We start from the raw sequence: 20,327 nt of genomic DNA, 5'->3' as shown, positions 1-20,327 counted from the left end.
TCCTGTGAGGCCCCAGCTCTTTAGGGTAACATATTTAGTCGTTTTGGTTGACTCTGAAATATATGCAAAAATGGCCATGTCGTAGATAACAGCAAGAAAAATGTAGTCCGCATATGTGGAAACAAAAAAAAATACTTTATTCATGAATTATCAAGCATCATATGAGAAAGAGGTACATACAGACAGCTGGGCTAAATCCACATGCTCACTGATAAACAAAGAAATGGGGCCTGCAACAAAATGTTGCAGTATGGATTGCTCTTGGTTCCAGGCTACTGTTTCCCCGCTCAGCCCAGATTTCCATTTCCCCCATTTTGTGGCTACTGAACTTGCTCAGTCTTTGTTTAGGGGTTTCTCTCTCCTTCAACTTCCCCCCTTAAAACTTTTTTGTCCTTTTGCAAAACTTTGGGTTTATTGCTTTTATTTAGTAGCTCAAATAATGTACAGAGTGCTCCCCATCCAAGGATCTCCAAGTAGCTAACGGGGGGTGGGGGTGGGGAATAAATTCTAATATGTTTAAAACCTCACCATTCTGCTGTATGGATGCTACTGTTCTAGCTATGGAGAGAATTAAAATTGCTATTAGTATAGATCAGGCATAGGCAAACTCGGCCCTCCAGATATTTTGGGACTACAACTCCCATCATAACAAGACCAGTGCTCAGGCATGATGGGAGTTGTAGTCCCAAAACATCTGGAGTGCCAAGTTTGCCTAGGCCTGGTATAGATCAGCCATCATCAACCTGGTGCCCTCCAGATTTTTTTGGACCACAACTCCCATCAGCCCCAGCCAGCTGTCATTTAAGGGAGCCGTGGTCCAAAACATCTGGATGGCACCAAGTTGGCGAAGGTTTTTATATGTGAACGCCAGCAGTCAACATATGGAATAATGAAGATGAGAATATTATGCAAGTGTCAGGCACAAAGTTCACAGACTGAACATTTATGCTGCAGTCGTAAAAACGTGGCACTTAACATAGGTGAAAGTCAGCCAGTCAAGTTTATCTGCTAAAAAACACTAGTCATCACAAAACTACAGAAAAGACAGTACTGATATACATTTCAGTACTGGGAGTTGGGGAGCCAGTGCAATTGGCCCAATACAGGTATAACATCACCTTAACACACGTTCTGGAGTTACCGTAGTAATATGGCACCTGGGTCCTGCACTAACTGCAGTGTCTAAACAGTCTTCAAAGGCAGCCCCACACAAAGCACTTTGCAGTAGTCTAAACCACTTGGAAGTGACCAGAATATGGATAACGGAGGTCAAGCTAACTGGTATGCCAGCTTCCAAGTTTGAAATTTCAAGGACATCTGTTTGGATCTCTTGCACATGTAGTCATACAAAGTAGCTGCCATTTGTGTGCGTTATAAATATATAACCAGCACCAGTGGACCAGTGCTAATATGGTGATTTCTGAACAGCTGTTTTCTATATCTTCAGTGGTTTAACCTCTGCATGGAAACCAGCTGTTTGCCCTTGTGATCCGAGTAACTCTCTTGCTATTGGGGTCAAACTCATGTTGACTTGTTCCACTGAAGAAGTAAAAGAATCCTATAAAACAAAACAAAGTCAAGTTATTGTAAGTTACAAGCAGCAAGAAAATATTAAAAGAAAAACATGCTGAGGTATTGGGAAACTCTGGCTAGTGCAAAATGCAATGGCTGGGATATTGTCTTCATGGGGCATAAAAGTCCTCCAGGGGGTGGAGAGATGATGGGCAGGAAAGGGATAATTTCCTGCTATTGACCCTGTTTGCTGTCAAACTAATTGCTACATCTGCATAGCACTGGGTGACAGCTCAGAGGAGCCTCCTGGAAGACAATGGTCATCGATAAGCACTATCTTATAGGCACATCATTTCTAGATCCCCTTCTAGAAAGGGGATAAAGGTAAAGGTAAAGGGACCCCTGACCATTAGGTCCAGTCGTGACCAACTCTGGGGTTGTGGCGCTCGTATCGCGTTATTGGCTGAGGGAGCTGGTGTTCAGCTTCCATGACAAAGCTGCTTCTGGTGAACCAGAGCAGCGCACAGAAACGCCGTTTACCTTCCTGCTGTAGTGGTACTTATTTATCTACTTGCACTTTGACGTGCTTTGGAACTGCTAGGTTGGCAGGAGCTGGGACCCAGCAATGGGAGCTCACCCCGTTGCGGGGATTCGAACCGCCGACCTTCTGATTGGCAAGCCCTAGGCTCTGTGGTTTAACCCACAGTGCCACCCGCTGTGGCATAATTAGAGCTGCAACTTATATGCACAGCAAACTTTGTATCATGATCCAGATAAGTATTAAGTATTATCATACATGTATTTTGAAGATCCACCCTTGGGAGATACTCATTATTATGGTGCCCTTTAGATCTGTGAATTGGACTGTCTTGATTAGCAACTATGGGCCTATCCTAAGATTTTGTTTGGGAACAGAGGAAGTTGCTTTATACTGAGTCAGAACTTTGGTCCATCCAGCTCAGTAGGAGTCTTTCCCAATCCTATGCTGGGGAATGAACCTCTGAACCTGGGACCTTTTGCATGCAAGACAGATACTCCACTTCTGAGTTATGGGAAGTTTGACTGGCCATCAGGAATGTTTCCAAAAAGCGTTTTAATCGTGTTTTATGTTGCAGTATCTCTTGGGAGTGCAGCACCCATCACAGATGTCAAAGAAATAAACAACTACAGTGGCACCTCTACTTACGAATAACTCTACTTACGAATGGAGCTCCATCCGCCATCTTGGATGTGGTTTAGATAGGATTTTTTCTACTTACGAATTTTTTGATAGGGTTGCTTCTACTTACGAATTTTTTCTCCCAATGCATCCCTATGGGATTTGACTTACAATTTTTTTTCTACTTACGAATGTGCGTTCGGAACACATTAAATTCGTAAGTAGAGGTACCACTGTATCTGACTTTTAGAAGACATCTGAAGGCAGCCCTGTTTAGGGAAGTTGTTAATGTTTGATCTTTTACTGTGTTTTTAATATGCTGTTGGAAGCCGCCCAGAGTGGCTGGGTATAAATATGTATTATTACTATTACTATTACTATTATTATTATTTGTACCCCACCCATCTGACTGGGTTGCCCAGATGCAATGGGTACATCACTGAATCAACTTCCTACATCACCGGATGGAGTTGCTCCCTTTTAAAAAAATGAATAATAAAATACGGGCACTTTGACCCAGACCATGGGAATTTCATGTTTGTACACATCACAAGGTTCACACCAGGCTGGAATCACTTCATATGTCTTCATGACAGAAGCTACTTACCATTATGTTGAAAGGCAGCATCAACCTTCCCGTTAACACCTGGGAAGCCATCACTTATTCTCATGGGTTTCTTGTCTATGGTTTGGCTAGCTTCATCATATCTGAGTGAAAATAAAATAAAACAAGGAAGGCATTTGTACATGAACAAAGCACTATTCGAGATAGCAATGCTTTTTGCCCACCATCTACTATTCTTTTTTCTTTTCTTTTTTTTGAGGGAGTGGAGGTCTTTGTGAATCCCTGAGCATCACCCATCTTAGAACTGCTACTTCCTACAGCTATGTCAGAAGAAGCCATGCAAATCACTGCTAGAAAGCACTGGCTGTATTTGTGGGTGGGTCTTATTCAATGCTACTTCCCCCGGTAGGCCATACCTCACAAAGGCACCCAAGGGTCTCAAACAGCTCAAATACCGTGTTTCTCATATTTTAAGACATGTCTTATATTAATTTTAACTCAAGAAAATAAGCCTATGGCTTATTTTCGGGGGTGCCTTATTTTTTGCCGAGCCCCGACTGAGCGGGAACCAGCAAAGGCAGCAGCCCGCTGGGCTGGGGTTTGCCTTCCTTGTGAGTCTGTTCTTTTACCTCTTGGCGTCGCTATCACTCACTCACGTCAGTCTCTCTTTTTTTTTTTTTTAACATAATTTTTATTGGTTTTTACAAATTACAAAAGATGGTACATACATAAACACCTTTTCCACCTTCTTCCCACCCCCCTCCATGGGTCCTCCCCTGCCACAGAAGTATCCCACGCAGGTGATCAGTCAGAAGTGGTCCATTTTATGATTGGGTTTCTGTCCTCCTCCCCCTCCCCTGCCCCCCAAGCCCCCCCCTGCCACCAGGGAGCTCCAGTGAACCAGGGCAGTACGCAGGAGTTCATCCATCCAACCATCTATTGTCATACCAAAAAAAAAAAGAAAATACAAAAAGAGAAAAAGAGAAAAAAGAGAAGAGGAAAAAAAAGACAAAAAGGAAAAAAGACAAAAAAAAAATTCATCATAATTGTTAAATTCATAATTGTTAAACCATATTTTGTGGGCTTCCCCACCCTCCCACCCTTCCCCGGTTTTCCTCCCTTATTTATCATCTTCAACAGTTTCATAGTTCATATTTTATAACATACACCTTTATATCTTATACCACTTTTAAACTATTATCATTTTCGCCTATTGTCCAATCACTGAGAAATCAAACTCCCATTTTTTCTTCCCGTGCCTAATTTTTACCCCTCTATAGGCCTCCATATTTTCACCTTTTTCCAGAATCAATTCACTTTATAAACCTATAACTATTCCCAAACTAACCTTACTCCCCCCGAGTACCTGCTCCACCCCACCAATCCAGCAAGTTCCATAGTCAGCAGTCCAGTTATAGTCCTATTAACCCATCCTTACAATCACCACTTCACTTTCCCTTCACCCCACCCCCTGTTTGCAGTCTTTTGCCATCCAGGCCTCCATATCAGACCCCTGAGCTTCTTCTCTTCTCTGCTTAATTTTTCCTTCTTCCCTGTGGTCATTCTGGAGTTCCAGTAAATCCAATCGTGCCCCCCTCGAAGGGGAGGCACTCCATCCAACTTTTTGTAGAGTAAAATCATCATTTTTTTCGTGATGGGCTTCATTTTGTGTTAAATCATCACAGTCGTCATCATTGTCATTCTCACATTCATCTTCTTCAGTTTCAAAAGCTTCATCTTCTAGGAAATCATATTCTGTCATCACAATCTGGAATTGTTGCTGTAACACTAGCCGTTGTGTCTCCTCTTGACATAGTTCTATTCTTGTTTCCCACATTAAGGTCAAAACAGTCCGCTGAAACTCAGGCGGGTACCTTTTTGTTGACATAGTTCAGTCCTGTCAAGGTCAAAACTTGTCACATGGGGTGGAATATGATCGCAGTCTATTTTCTCGACTCCATTTTAACAAGCTGGCTGCATTCTTAAAGAACTGTGCTTTTGCTGGTTCCCGCTAAGTCGGGGCTCAGCAAAGCGTGTGCTGCTGCCTTTGCTGAACCCCGACAGAGCAGGACTGAGCGGGAACCAGCAAAGGCAGCAGCCCGCCGCCGGCTTGGAGCTCGAGCCGGCAAAGGCAGCAGCGCGTGCTTTGCCGAGCTCCAAGCCGGCAGCGGGCTGCTGCCTTCGCTGGTTCCCGCTCCGTTGGAGCTCGGCAAAGCGCGCGGGAGCCGACTTCCGGTTTCCTCGCGCTCGCATCGGACGCGCTCTGCGGGAGCTCTGAGAAAAGCTCCGTGCATGAAGCTGCTGCCTAAGGGGTCTAGGGGCAATGCGAGGCTAAGCGACCCCCTAAAAGCCCTGGGGTGAACCAGGGCGAAACAATAGCCTGCAGCGCGGCTGGAGGAGAAGCCCCTGAAGCCTAGATCTCCGACGCAAAGCGGAGGAGAGGAGGAGAAAGAGAGACTGACGTGAGTGAGTGATAGCGACGCCAAGAGGTAAAAGAACAGACTCACAAGGAAGGCAAACCCCAGCCCAGCGGGCTGCTGCCTTTGCTGGTTCATGCCGGGTCCAGCATGTCTTATTTTTGGGGGATGCCTTATATTTTTTAGGCTTCAGAAAATCGTGCCATGCCTTATTTTGTAGGGATGCCTTAAAATATGAGAAACACGGTAAATGTGTGGAACTTAATCCTGGGGACAGTCCATAGGGAACATTCAATTCTGTCAGTCTTCCCAAAACAAATGGGACTTGAACAATAAAACAGAGCCATATATTTGAATCTATCATCCATCCATCCATGTATCTCTATCATCTATCTATCATCTATCTATCATCTATCTATCATCTATCTATCTATCTATCTATCTATCTATCTATCTATCTATCTATCTATCTATCATCTATCTATCTATCATCTATCTATCTATCTATCTATCTATCTATCTATCTATCATCTATCTATCTATCATCTATCTTCTGGGCACCACAGTTCAAGAAGGATAAGGGGTGATATGATAGCCATGTTCAAATATATGAAAGGATGTCATATGGAGGAGGGAGAAGGATTGTTTTCTGTTGCTCCAGAGAAGCGGACACGGGAGCAATGGATTAAAACTTCAAGAAAGAAGATTCCACCTAAACATTAGGAAGAACTTCCTGACAGTAAGAGCTGTTCGGCAGTGGAATTTGCTGCCAAGGAGTGTGGTGGAGTTTCCTTCTTTGGAGGTCTTTAAGCAGAGGCTTGACAGCCATATGTCAAGAATGCTTTGCTAGTGTTTCCTGCTTGGCAGGGGGTTGGACTGGATGGCCCTTGTGGTCTCTTCCAACTCTATGATTCTATGATTCTACTCTATCTATCTATCTATCATCTATCTATCTATCTATCATCTATCTAACATCTATCTACTCTATATCTATCTATCTATCTACCTACCTACCTACCTACCTACCTACCTACCTACCATCAATCATCTTTCATCTAACATGCTTGATTACGTGGTTCTTCTGAAGCTCTTTTCAAACCAGCGTTGAGTATTTACCAATCACATTTGATACGATTTCTTACCTCCAGTACCTGTCAGATGAAAAATAGTATGTCGTTTTTTCATTGCTATTGTAAAATGCTGCATCGATTTTCTTGACGTCTTTCGGGAAGCCCAAGGTATGGATGCGCTTGGGGTAGCCAGGAAGCCTGGAGTCTCCTTTCACGGCCCAAAATTGGTTGCCTGAGATGAAGCAGGTGGGGGAACATATTTTAGCCAACAGGAGGTGCAAAGTGATTTTTAGGGTGGGGGGACAGATGTGAGTGAGATGTGCCTTCCCTTCCAATAACTGCAGGGGTTCAACAAAAGGGTGGGCAGATTGGGGGGGGACTGCATTAGCACCCAGCCCTGCACCCCACTGATATTGCTCATACCGCTTACTGTATGTGGAAGAAATAGGGGAGTCGGATGCCAAAGGAGACAAGGCTCCCATACCTTTAGTAGTTGTGTAGAAAAAGTAATTAGGACCAGAGGGAGATTCTGAGTCAGACTTGGTCTATACAAGCTATAGCTTAGGGCTCCACTCTCTCCCCCCCAAAAAAAAAAAATTAAAGGAAAAAAAACCTGGATGTACATTTCCAAAATATAAGATAAAAAAACAAATAAAATAAAACCTACATACAACAACAGTGTTTTGTGTTGTATAGGCTCCTATGATGTAAATAATAGACCCCCGCCTGCTAGCCTGCTCCCTAAAATATCACTGGTTTGCTCATTTCTATATATAGGGTGCCTATTAGGTCCATAAATTACCATATATCATATATTCAACATAAAAAAAACCAGCGACCATTTGTTGTTGACAAAGGACAGCTGGACATATAAAGGGCCCCATTACCTTCAGTAGCTTAGGGCCTCATCAAACCTAAATCCGGCCCTGAATTAGGACCAGAGGGAGATTCTGAGTCAGACTTGGGCTGTAGACCTCAGAGTTGTCTCCATGGCCTGGCTCCTGTCTGCCCAGGAGTTGCGACAGGGTTTTTCCCCAGCCCATCTGAGGGGTCCAACCCGGGATCTTCTGCGTCCAAAGCAAATACTCTACCATTGAGCTATGACCCTTCTTGTTCCAGCTACAACTTTTAAAGGGAATTAAACACTGTCCTCTTTTTTGCACCCGTCCACCAGATCGAGGGGGGGAACAGGCACGCTAACCCTCTCGCTACAGCAAGCACAGGCCATCAATGCAGCGCCACATGCGTGCCAATCCTCGTTTTGCTATTATCTTCAATCGTCAAGATGGAGTGGGCTGAAAGCTCTATAATAATTTTTATTTGATTTTTCAAATATCGCTTTATAACAAAACCAAATACATGGACATATACAGAGATTTCTCTGAATCTCGCGATCCACCCCCTCAGGGGGTCCTAATGTCAACGTTTTCAACTGTGTATAATATCATAAAGGTAAAGGGACCCCTGACCATTAGGTCCAGTTGTGACCGACTCTGGGGTTGTGGCGCTCATCTCGCATTATTGGCCGAGGGAGCCAGCGTATAGCTTCCAGGTCATGTGGCCAGCATGACAAAGCCACTTCTGGCGAACCAGAGCAGCACACGGAAACGCCGTTTACCTTCCCGCTGTAGCGGTTCCTATTTATCTACTTGCATTTTGACGTGCTTTCGAACTGCTGGGACCGAGCAACGGGAGCCCACCCCGTCGCAGGGATTCGAACCGCTGACCTTATGATCAGCAAGCCCTAGGCTCAGTGGTTTAACCCACAGCACCACCTGGGTCCCCTGGGTTATGTTTTATATCTATCCATATTATCCATCATATTTTTTTTACATTACAAGGGCAATTAAAATCCTGCTGATGTTTTCATCTGCTTACTGTGGTCTGGGCTGAAAGCTCTAAATAGTAAATGTGTAACAACATCCTCGTTATTTTTTTTGCACACCTTACCTTTAAAAAGAAACACCACATCTTTATCACTATTTTCAGAAACGGCATCAACGCTGGATGTTAAAAATGGCCAGAATGCGGAAATTAAACTAAAGTCAAGCTCTGCGTAACGGGGGTGCTTTCGCCAGAAATACCTGTAAGAAACATATACATTTATTTTATATAATGTGCCTGGGGACATGCTATTTTTGTACTTGTACCATCTAGACAGCATGATGATGATGGCAACTTTTTCCCGATAAGTGAGGAGAGGGGCTTAAAGAGAGGAAAGGGAAAGGAAAGGGGCTTGTGTGTGTGATAGAAGAACCAAGTTGCCAGGGAGTAAGTCCCATTGAAATGACTTCTGAGTAGACATGTATAAGATTGTACTGTTAGGCTGCACTCCTAACAACACTAATCTGGGAGGGAGCTACATTGACTTACTTCTGAGAAACATGGCTAGGATTGAACCATGAACCATGTTCCTGCATTGCAGGGGGTTGGACTAGATGACCCTTCCAACTCAACAAACCTGTGTTTAGATCTGATTGTAATTAATGGGCCAAGTTCATTATGGCCGCCCCACGCCCCATTCATTTCTATGGGACTTGGGCACAGCTTACGTTCTTTGGATGGTAGGGGGCTTAAAGATTACTGTCTTACTTGTCTTTAAAAAACAATATTTCTCCCCGAAAGTTAGAGACAGCATCAAATGTCAAATGAGGATCACAGGCAGTTGGTATTGCAGGTTGGGATGGCCTGGCGGGTGCTCTTGGTATGTCGTCTTCCACTGGGTCCTCCTCAGGTGGGTTAGGTGTTGATCCTTAAAGATATTGAATAGTCTGAAATTAGTAGAGCACAGCCTTCTTTGTCTGAATATAAGAATACTCAAACATTTGCACAAAGAACACTTCCTTAATTATATTTACACAGAGCATGTGTAAAAGTTTTTAGCTAGCAGGACCAAGAAGAATGTATTTCTTTGTACCGGGTGCCGCTGTGGTCTAAACCACAGAGCCTAGGGCTTGCTGATCAAAAGGTCAGCGGTTCGAATCCCCGTGATGGGGTGAGCTCCCCTTGTTCGATCCCAGCTCCTGCCAACCTAGCAGTTCGAAAGCACGTCAAAGTACAAGTAGATAAATAGGTACCGCTCCGGCGGGAAGGTAAACGACATTTCCATGCGCTGCTCTGGTTTTGCCAGAAGCGGCTTAGTCATGCTGGCCACATGAGCCGGAAAAACTGTCTGCAGACAAACGCCGGCTCCCTCGGGCTATAGAGCGAGATGAGCGCCGAAACCCCAGAGTCATCTGCAACTGGTCCTAATGGTCAGGGGTACCTTTACCTTTACCTTTAACATAAACATCAGTCAACTTTCATTTCCCACAAGTTATTAGAGAATACACTATTTTAGATTCTCTCTCTCTCTCTCTCTCTCTCTCATATATGAAATTGTAAGGATGCTGTCATATTGCAGTTTGCTTAGCCACAGACAGGTGGCACCGAGAACTACAGCATGTTGTGCTGCTGAGCCAGTGGGTGGGCAGGCAGCCTAGCCAAATAGAGAAGGGGAGGAGAGTTCTAGAAGATGGACCAGCAGGCTCAGGCAAGGTGAGAAGGAGGGGACCAGAGGATGGAGATACAAGCAGGTGGGTGATCCATACAAACCATAGGGTTATGATGGTGGAGTTGGTGAGGTGTAAAGGGTGGGGAAGGAGATATATGGGGTTCATGCATTAAGTGAGCATGGCATAGCCGTGTGTGTGTGTGTGTGTGTGTGTGTGTGGTGCTTGTACCCCAATGAGGTACACCTAGTCATATAATTGTTTTCTGTTAGGAAAAGACGCAACTTTTCCAGGAGGCTCAGTGAAGCGAACTGTGATTTGTAATTTATGAATAGTTTGATGGTGATGCTTTTACTAGGAGTTGTACTGAAATAATTGTTTGAAGTTTGTGTGTGTGTGTGTGTGTGTGTGTGTGTGTGTGTGTGTGTGTGTGTTTTAAAAAAGTTATTACGTTGTCAATCACCCTGGGGCCTTTCGAAGTTAATAAACTGAACATAAATTACCGTAGAGGAATTGAATGCCTTGGATATCATCCTGGGAGAGAACGTCTTGAGTGAGCTGGGTGTAGCTATACACTGGGAACATCACGGCTTGGGGGTCCTGGGAATGGTAGAGCCCAAGCGAGTGGCCAAATTCATGAGCAGCAACAAAAAACAGGTTGGCACCTGGAAGGCAGAAGAGAAACGCAGCACGTCACGGATTTGCATCTACAAGGTTTAACATAAGGAAAGTCCTGATCCATCAGGCCAAAGGCCCATTATAGCCCAGCATCCTTTTCTCACAGTAGCCAATCAGGTTCCTACGGGAAGCATGCAAGCAGGATCTGGTAGCAACAGCACCTACTGCAGCAATCAACACTCCTTTGTAGATCAAAATGTTGAAATAGTAAACACAGTTTTTGTTTTGTTTTGTTTTGCTTAGAAAAAAAGCCCTCTAACAGTTATAATCTGTCTAAGCACACTCTGTCTCCCAGTGTTGCTCAGAAGGTATCTTATAACAGCTGAGAGCTCTCAGGGAAATACAGATTCAAATATTGACCACTATAATAACTCCACATTTCTGCAAGCAGTCGGCAAAAGTAAAATGTGATAAAAAATCCCCCATCCCCATGCAAACCACAGATTTATCTATGAGCACACTGTAATGTATAGAGGCTGACTAATTGCCTGCCTTCTGGACCTTGTTTGGTGCACAGAGATTTCAAAAATGCAAGAATGCGGACTCTCTCTCCTTTATGAACTTACTTAGGAGCAAATGAACATGTCTGAGTCAGCTGAAACCACGTAATTCCCCCTCTAGAAGTATATGCATACTTTTGTGTTTGCAACCGGAGATAGGGATATCACAGTAGATCTCCGATATGACATGGCAAATCTGTGTTGTTGTTGTTTTTAAAAAGTTTTCCATTCTTTAAAATTACCTTCCAAGCCGTTGGTCCACTTTTCGTCCTCGTCAAAATGAGCATCTCCTCCAATACCTCTGCCGGGAGCATAGGCGTGGGCAACAGTCCCGCCAGGACCATCAAAGGGATTGAAATCGCCATGCTCTAATTACACAAGAAAAAAACGTTGGTTGCCCATTTGCCGGCCCCAGTTGCTGAGCTGCACTTACAGTTATTACTCAGCAATTGTGCCTTCATCCCAGAGTTTCCAGTTGCAACACCATCAACACACTGATAACACCTAGCCCTGCTTCCCCCACCCTTCATAAAATTCCGCTGAAGCTTCACAAAACACGAAGCAAGTTTTTACAAAACAAGAATGTGTGGAAGATGCTGTAACTAGTAAACATGTCAGAAAAGGTTATTTATGCATGCCACTACAGCCATACCTCGGGTTGCAGATGCTTCAGGTTAAGTCTTTTCAGGTTGCGTCCTGCGCCGAACCCGGAAGTACCCGAACAGGTTACTTCTGGGTTTGGGTGCTTGTGCATGCGCATAAACAATAAATCGTGCTTTGCGCATGCGCAGAAGTGACGAATCGCAACCCTCAGATGCGGCACTGCGGGTTGCGAACACTGTGGGTTGCGAACGTGCCTCCCGCACGGATCACGTTCGCAACCTCAGAGTCCACTGTACTGTGGCCTGTGTTTTGTTAGCCCCAAAATGGAAAACGAGCGAGGTCCCAACTAATGACAACTTAAACTGATGGAATATGCACAGCTTGTGGACCTAACTTATAGAATAAGAGAACAAGAAGAACATACGTTTAAAGAAGAATGGAAAATGTTTATTGAATATATTGGGGGGGGGTTGTGGCAGCATTAAGGTAAATTCACCAGTGTAAATAAGTTTTGATGGATGTAATGGAATGACTGATTTAGTTTATATAAAATATGGAGGGATTTATGTTATGCAAAATAAACGATGGAAAGAGAAGAAGGGAAGTCGCTGATGTTTTAAAGTTGTTTAAATGAATATTCTAAATGGTAAAACAGAAAATTTAATAAAAATTATACATAAAAAGACCAACATGTAACCCATGAAACCAGATAGCGCATAACACTAATGCAACATGGAGCACCAGGCATCTCCAGTTTTTCCCGCCTTCTTCCTGCCCCCCACTGCAAAAACAAGGTGTTGCACTTTATGTCCAATTGCTAGAAAAGCTACACTGGAAGATTCTTCAGTTTGGGGCATCACAAGTTGTTCAAGCAATTGGTTTAGGAGGAAGGGCCATAGCTCGGCAATAGAGCAGCTGGATTGCATGCATAAGCTCCCAGGATCGATCTCTGACAGCTCCAGGTAGGGTTGGGAAAAACTCCCTCCTGAAACCTGGAGAGCGGCTGCCAGTTCATGTAGACAGCATTGAGCTAGATGGACCAATGGTTAGACTCAGTATATGGCAGCTTCCTTTCTAAACGGCCTCGGTCCAGTATACCTGAAGGAGCATCTCCACCCCCATCGTTCAGCCCGGACACTGAGGTCCAGCGCCGAGGGCCTTCTGGTGGTTCCCTCACTGCAAGAAGTGAGGTTACAGGGAACCAGCCAGAGGGCCTTCTCGGTAGTGGCGCCCGTCCTGTGGAACGCCCTCCTATCAGATGGTCAAGGAAATAAACAACTATCTGACTTTCAGAAGACACCTGAAGGCAGCCCTGTTTAGGGAAGTTTTTAATGTTTGTTGTTTTATCGTGTTTTTAATATTTTGTTGAGAGCTGCCCAGATTGGCAGTGTATAAATAATAATAAATAAATAAATAAATAAATAAATAAATAAATAAATAAATAAATAAATAATGTCATATGCACCCAGCGTTTCTAGGTTGCCCTTAATATGGTTCAAGCTGCTCGCCCTCTTTTTTTTTACCTCTTTCAGCAAAAGTGATCATAATATCTGCATCACCGACTTGAATGGGTTCGAATGTCCAGGGTGTAACTCGGCTCCACACTTTAAACGCTTTCGCAATCTCTTCGTGCACATCACTTGAGTCCATATCTGGCGTATGGTTCACAATCCTTCGAAAAAGAAGGCAGCACAAATCAAAACAGAAGCAGGCTATTATTCCAGGCTGTGGTTAATCACTATAAAATGTGTCGATTTCACCCTTAAGAACTGATGCTGAAAGATTACCTGTAGGTCAGGTCTTTCTTCTCCCATTTGGGTTGTCCCGGAAAGAAGCCAAAATCCCCAACATCTGGGTTTCCACACCTGGGTTTCTGAATCGCCTCCAGCGTATTAGAATCCAGGTTGCCCGTCACCTGGAGCCCCATGAATTTTTGCATTTCTTTGATTTTTTTAACCAAAGGGCTGTTGGCCTGTCTAAAAACTGGTTGCCCATCTGATGTGAAGTTGTAATATTTTTCCAAGTACTTCTGATAAAGAAAGAGCACATATATTTATATATTTAATTATTTCCAATTAACAAATGTATATTCTGCTTCATAGCATAAGGCCACTGGTGTGGTGTGTACAAGACACACAGAATGAAACACAGAAACAATAAAAACAATTTCAAGAAATGATAGGAACAAACAGCTTCTGCAGATATAAAATTGGTGTTCAATACATGATGCCGGGTGACTTTCTAATTTTGGCTGCTAATTGATCGATGTGCATATTTTTGAAAACTGCATACAAAGATGTGTATACAGTCAAACCACAGCTCCCAAACACCTCCGTTTTGGAACGTTTTGGCTCCCGAATGCCGAAAACCCAGCAGTAACTGCTCCGCTTTTAAAAATGATTTTCGGAAGCTGAACCGCTTCCGAGGAGTCCCCCCCCCTTTTTTTGGTTGGTTATCGAACGTTTCGGAAGTCAAACGGTCTTCCGGAACAGATTACGTTCGACAACCAAGGCTTGATTTTCCCTTAGTATGTGAAATTCACACTGAAATGTTAAATTTTGATGATTTTTTAAATAAAAAAATGTCATAGATTGTTGCAAAAATGTGGAGAAGGGGAGTTTAAGACTGGAAAAAAAAAGAAAGAAAGAAATGCATTGAGAGAAATCTGAAATTGACAGATTTCTCCATCGCTAGGTTTTACATGCTATTTTCTTCCTGGCTCAATCACGTAGATTGTTAAAACAGCCTTTGAATTATCTCCATCCATATGTTTGTTCCAAGCTCACCACCCCTTAAGGCACATGCCGTTGCCTGACCTTACTGCAAGCACGGTCCATATCGTTTTTGCAACACAGCAATTCTATGCAGTGATATCAGGTTAAATTCTCAGTGCCAGTGTACCTAAAAAGAAATCAGGAATGCAGAAAATTCCTTATAATTCTGCAGTCTAGATTCTAAAGTACCTTATGCTGATCTGCAACCATAATAAAGTTTGTTGTTTGTTGTTGATTGTAAAGTAAATCCATAACAATAAACAATAAACAACAAAGTTTTACTTAGAGTAGACATATTAAAATTAATGGAGCCATGTTCATTAATTTCAGTGCGTTTGCTCGGAATAAAACTTGGTTAAAGACCACCCCTAAGTTCAACAGAGCGCACAATGCATAGGATTCTGGGGAGACCCACTTTTCTCAAAATCATGCAGACTAAATCAATAAGCTGAAGAACCAGTGATCCCTTTTCATTCGAGCCTCCTTGTTATTCATGGACAAATGATTTCTACCTAGTGCTTTTTTTCTTTTAAAAAAAATGTTTAGGGGCACAGTCATATCTTGGGTTGAAGACACTTCAGGTTGCATCTTTTCAGCTTGCGCCCCGTGCTGAACCCGGAAGTAGCCGAACGGGTTACTTCCGGGTTTCGGTGTGCGCGCATGCGCAGATGCACTAAATCGTGCTTTGCACATGCGCAGAAGCGGCGAATCGCGACCCGCGCATGCGCAGACGCGCAAATGCGAGTTGCGAATGCTGCAGGTTGCAAATGTGCCTCCTGCACGGATCACTGTACTCTCATTTTAACTCAACAAAATCACCATTTTATAGTTCAAATAGGGAAAAAATAAATACAGTAAATGGACAAAAGTACAAAGATTCACAAAATGTTTAGAGGTATGCATCCCTCTGCGTCCCCCCCCAGAAAAAAAGCACTGTTTCTATCCCATCACGTAACCACCATTACCTGAACGAACCGCAAGTTTTCTTGTTCTCTTCCTTGTGAACTGAGTGGCGCTGCATATGCCACGGCCAGGCAGAGCAGCATAAAGCAGATGGTTTTCATTCTGAACCCAGTTGCTCCTTTACGCACGTTTCAGTTTCCAAAGCTCGGTCTTTGCTCCTGTTTACTACCCGTCCCTGCTTATATAGCACTTTGGGGGCTTCGTAAAATAAGCTGCGTTCTGACTCAGTTAAGAATATTACCCAATCATGCAGGAGAGGGCATGGAAAAAGAGAGAGTATGTTTTGGCCTGGAGATAGTTGCTTCACTCTTCACCTTGGCAGATGTTGCAATCTTAAATCATTTTGTTTTAGGAAACGGTTGCCTACGTTTGTCCGTCAATTAGCCGCAAGGATGCTGACAGCGTGCTTCAGGGTTGACGAATCTTTCTTCATTTTTTATCCGTGACTTGATTAATTTTATTTCATGGGGCACAGACAAGGTGGCTCTTGTTTATAATGCAGAAATAGGCATACAAATTTATTTGATTCTATTCTTTTCGGTCCAATTCCTAGCTTGAAACGACTGGCTGTTTTAAAATGACACATAATCAGATGAATCCAGACTGCTGGAACAAATGCATTTCCAGCTCAAAAGGACTGTCAAAATGACACCAAAATACGGTGAATTCAGAAATGAGAAACAAAATAAAAAAAATTCCTTCCAGTAGCACCTTAGAGACCAACTAAGTTTGTCATTGGGGCATAGTGGTTCTGCCTTAATCGTGTCCTCCATCGTGGAGGGCATGTGTTGCGGTGAGATCACCTAAACTGCCTCCCTGTTGTGGGGCGGGACCGTTCGGATAGCCACAACACCCCATTGGTTGCCCCTTGGTTGCTGGGGCATAAATTTGGCCTGTTGGGTCATCTATTGGCTACCGAGGGGCTATTTAAGCTGCTGCACATTGCTGGGAGCTTTCTCTTTCCTGCGACGTGCATCAGATCACCCGCCCTCCCACCCTATATTTAGGGCTGTTCTTTGGCCTTGCTATGCCTGTCTAGGGAAGTTTTAAAAATGTTTAATGTTTTTGTCTATGTTGAAAGCTGCCCAGAGCACTGGGGCAACCCAGTAAGATGTTGTGGGGTATAAATAGTAAACTTATCATTATGGAATGGGACATCCCTATTTTCATCAGAGAAATGTTGGAGGGTATGTGAGCAGGGATTTGAACCCTGGTCTCCTGGCTCTTAGTCTGACACCACTGCACCATGCTCTGTTTATATAACTTAATAGCTACAAGGACATCTTACGTTAAGTCCTCTGACCTTCTTTGGAGACTACAGTTCTCTGTTGAATGGCATACCTGCCAAGTTCCGGCCTGAGGAATAAGGGACTGGACCAGAAGTAGCAGACCGGAAGTAGCGCTGCCGCCATTTTGGAACTGGGCGGAGCATGCTCAGAAGCGACTTTTGATGCTGCTCTGCCCTGTTCCAAAATGGCCACCGCACCAGAAGTCACGCTGCAGCCATTTTGGAACTGGGCAAAGCTGCATCAAAAGTCGCTTCTGAGCATGCTCCGCCCAGTTCCAAAATGGCCGCCGCACCAGAATAAACCGGGGAAAAACAAAAAATCCGTTTTTTCGGCTGGGGGCAGCTGGAAAAACAGGGGTTTCCCGGGAATACGGGAGACTTGGCAGCTATGGAATGGCTAAATATGAGGTGGGTAAACATCTGATCCATTCACAACCTCCAGGGTTTTTAAACCTTTTAAAAATGAAATTATTATTCTTATTTGTCTGCTGGGGAGTGGGCGGGCTGCAATGGCTATATACCCAATGCCGGACCCAAAAATCCACCTATACCTGTAATCAATAAAGTTGTGGCCATTTCTAATCCAGATCATCGTCTGCTTGAGTTTATTAATCACATATTACATTTGGGCACTGCCCAGGGTGTGTGGGTGTGGCACTGCAACTGGGCCTGCAACAAACAAACAAACAAACAAACAAACAAACAAACTTCATGGTGAGCTCCCCCCCACACTTTTTCCAGAAAAAAAGTACTGACCATATCCATCCAGGACACTTCATCATGTGATGAATAGATGCAGAATGAATGTGATAGAACATGAATCTTCAGGGAATGTTTCCTTATAAATGTATTTGCCATCTTCAGATGTTTTGGGCTTTGTTTTGGTTTTTGGTTTGTTTTTGTTTTTGCTTGCTTGCTCATTTCGATTTCTCCTTACCACTTAAAAGAACTGGGAAGCTGTTGCTGAGACTCATTGATCCATTAGAAGCATCATCGATGGCCATGATTCACAGCACAATCATAGCTAAGAGGGGCTTCTGGTGACTCATTATAGAATTTGTCCTTTCAATCATGAAAATTAGTAACTTGATCATTCCTGAATTTCCAAGCAATGTGGACCCCCTACATGACAGAGGCTGGAAATAACCAACATAACATAGTTTGATGATGTTCCCATCTATGTCCCCAAAATAGACATATTGCGTTGTGAACATTCCAAGTAAATCTGTTATTCATTCACATGGGACGTTTGTGCCAATTTTTTTTTTTAATGCTTACTAAAATTGCAACAGAGCGAAGAACTTGTGGCTTACTTATACAACAGGGTATGCCTAACAGTTACTAGCAAGCAGGGACCTGTTCCATGGCACGAGCTTCCTATAACACCTTTTGATGTTCTCTGATTCAACCCACCTACCCAACAATAAATTAAACATTGATTCGACTGGCACAAGCTGTTCTTCCAGATAATGAGTTTGGATGAGCAACATCAAGCAACATCTGTCAAACTGCTGCAGTAAAAATTAAATATGTGTTCAGAACTTTGATGGCACCGGTTGGATTTTTAAATGTTTATTATTACAGTATTAGTTTTAGCATATAGCTATGGCTGGTACCCATTGGGACGGATAGGATGTAAAGCAGAGAAGGCGGCAGCAGGTGGAGCCAGAGCCAATGACAGGCAGAGTCACCACTTGCTGGATGCAAGTAAGAAGATAAGTAGTTGGGGACTTGCTGTGGGCAAATCGAGGTTGGTGGCGGCTGTGTCCTGTTCTCTTGAATGAGCCAGCCTCCACAGTAAAGGCATACTGTGTGCTTTGTCAATGATGTGGAATCATAGAATTGTAGACTTGGAAGGGACCCTGGTAAAAAGGTAAAGGTGAAGGACCCCTGGGCGGTTGTTGCTGTTGTTGTTTAGTCGTTTAGTTGTGTCCGACTCTTCGTGACCCCATGGACCAGAGCATGCCAGGCACTCCTGTCTTCCGCTGCCTCCCGCAGTTTGGTCAGACTCATGTTTGTAGCTTCGAGAACACTGTCACTGTCCAACCATCTCGTCCTCTGTCGTCCCCTTCTCCTTGTGCCCTCAATCTTTCCCAACATCAGGGTCTTTTCCAGGGAGTCTTCTCTTCTCATGAGGTGGCCAAAGTATTGGAGCCTCAGCTTCACGATCTGTCCTTCCAGGGAGCACTCAGGGCTGATTTCCTTCAGAATGGATAGGTTTGATCTTCTTGCAGTCCATGGGACTCTCAAGAGTCTCCTCCAGCACCATAATTCAAAAGAATCTGGGCGGTTAAGTCCAGTCAAAGGTGACTATGGGGTGCAGCGCTCATCTCACTTTTCAGGCCAAGGGAGCTGCCGTTTGTCCACAGACAGCTTTCCGGGTCATGTGGCCAGAATGACTAAGCTACTACTGGCTCCGTGTTTTTGGTTTTTTAAAAAATGTATTTTTATTAAAGATTATCTTGGTTTACAAAAGTATGTGCAATGTCTCTCTTTTTTTCCAAGTAACATTTTTTTTACAGGTCAGTTTCATTTTTTGAGACTTTAGGAAGAAAAGGGGGAAAGAGGCGGAGGGGGGGGAAAGGTGAGCGGGGGTGGTGTCGGGTGGCGATGTTTCCATTTTACTTAATATGTGTGGGGGTTTTGTGTCAGGGTCGCTTGCGCAGGTTCTCTGCTATTCACTTGTGTTCCTTTGGTGGTGAGAGAGGTTGGGGTTGGCCTAGGCTGTGGTTGTTTGTTTTATGAATGGCTGTGGTGATCTTTGTTTTCATGTTTGAGTGGGGTGGGTGGGTGTTTTCGATCAGGTTAGCCATACTGAGTGTCAGAGCGCACGGAAATGCCGTTTACCCTCCCGCTGCAGTGGTACCTGTTTATCTACTTGCACTCCTGCTTTCGAACTGCTAAGTTGGCAGAAGCTAGGGACCCTGAGGGTCCTCTAGTCCAACCCCCTGCAATGCAGGAATCTGAACTAAAGCATCCAGGACAGAAGACCACCCCACCTCTGCTTCAAAAACCTCCAATGTCAAACAGCTCTTACTTCCTGATGTTTAGTCAGAATCTCCTTTCTGGTAACTTGAATACTACCCTCTGGAGCATGGCAGAAGTGCTCGTGTTGCTTGCACAAGCCAAGCTGGCTTGGGTTTGCTCAGTGCCTGTATAAGAGCCCAACTGGGACTCAGTCATAGAATCATAGAATCATAGAGTTGGAAGAGACCACAAGGGCCATTCGGTCCAACCCCCTGCCAAGCAGGAAACACTATCAAAGCATTCCTGACATATGGCTGTCAAGCCTCTGCTTAAAGACCTC

General features: G+C 43.9%; 1 protein-coding gene across 1 annotated transcript; it reads right to left on the bottom strand.

The window, feature by feature from the left end:
• Positions 1 to 982: 982 nt before the first annotated feature.
• Positions 983 to 15,925, bottom strand: LOC118078970 (stromelysin-1). Its single transcript, XM_060273861.2, has 10 exons — positions 15,735 to 15,925; positions 13,783 to 14,024; positions 13,519 to 13,667; positions 11,635 to 11,760; positions 10,718 to 10,879; positions 9,316 to 9,475; positions 8,674 to 8,807; positions 6,796 to 6,955; positions 3,279 to 3,379; positions 983 to 1,558 (listed from the first exon to the last, which is right to left on the bottom strand). Exons 1-10 carry the CDS (start codon positions 15,831 to 15,833, stop codon positions 1,452 to 1,454), a joined length of 1,440 nt encoding a protein of 479 aa, XP_060129844.2. The 5' UTR covers positions 15,834 to 15,925; the 3' UTR covers positions 983 to 1,451.
• Between the last annotated feature and the right edge of the window lie 4,402 nt (positions 15,926 to 20,327).

This window comes from Zootoca vivipara, chromosome 4 (genome assembly GCF_965207765.1).
Source record: "Zootoca vivipara chromosome 4, rZooViv2.hap1.1, whole genome shotgun sequence".
Taxonomy (NCBI): Eukaryota; Metazoa; Chordata; class Lepidosauria; order Squamata; family Lacertidae; genus Zootoca; species Zootoca vivipara.
This window is presented reverse-complemented; position numbering and strand designations above follow the sequence as displayed.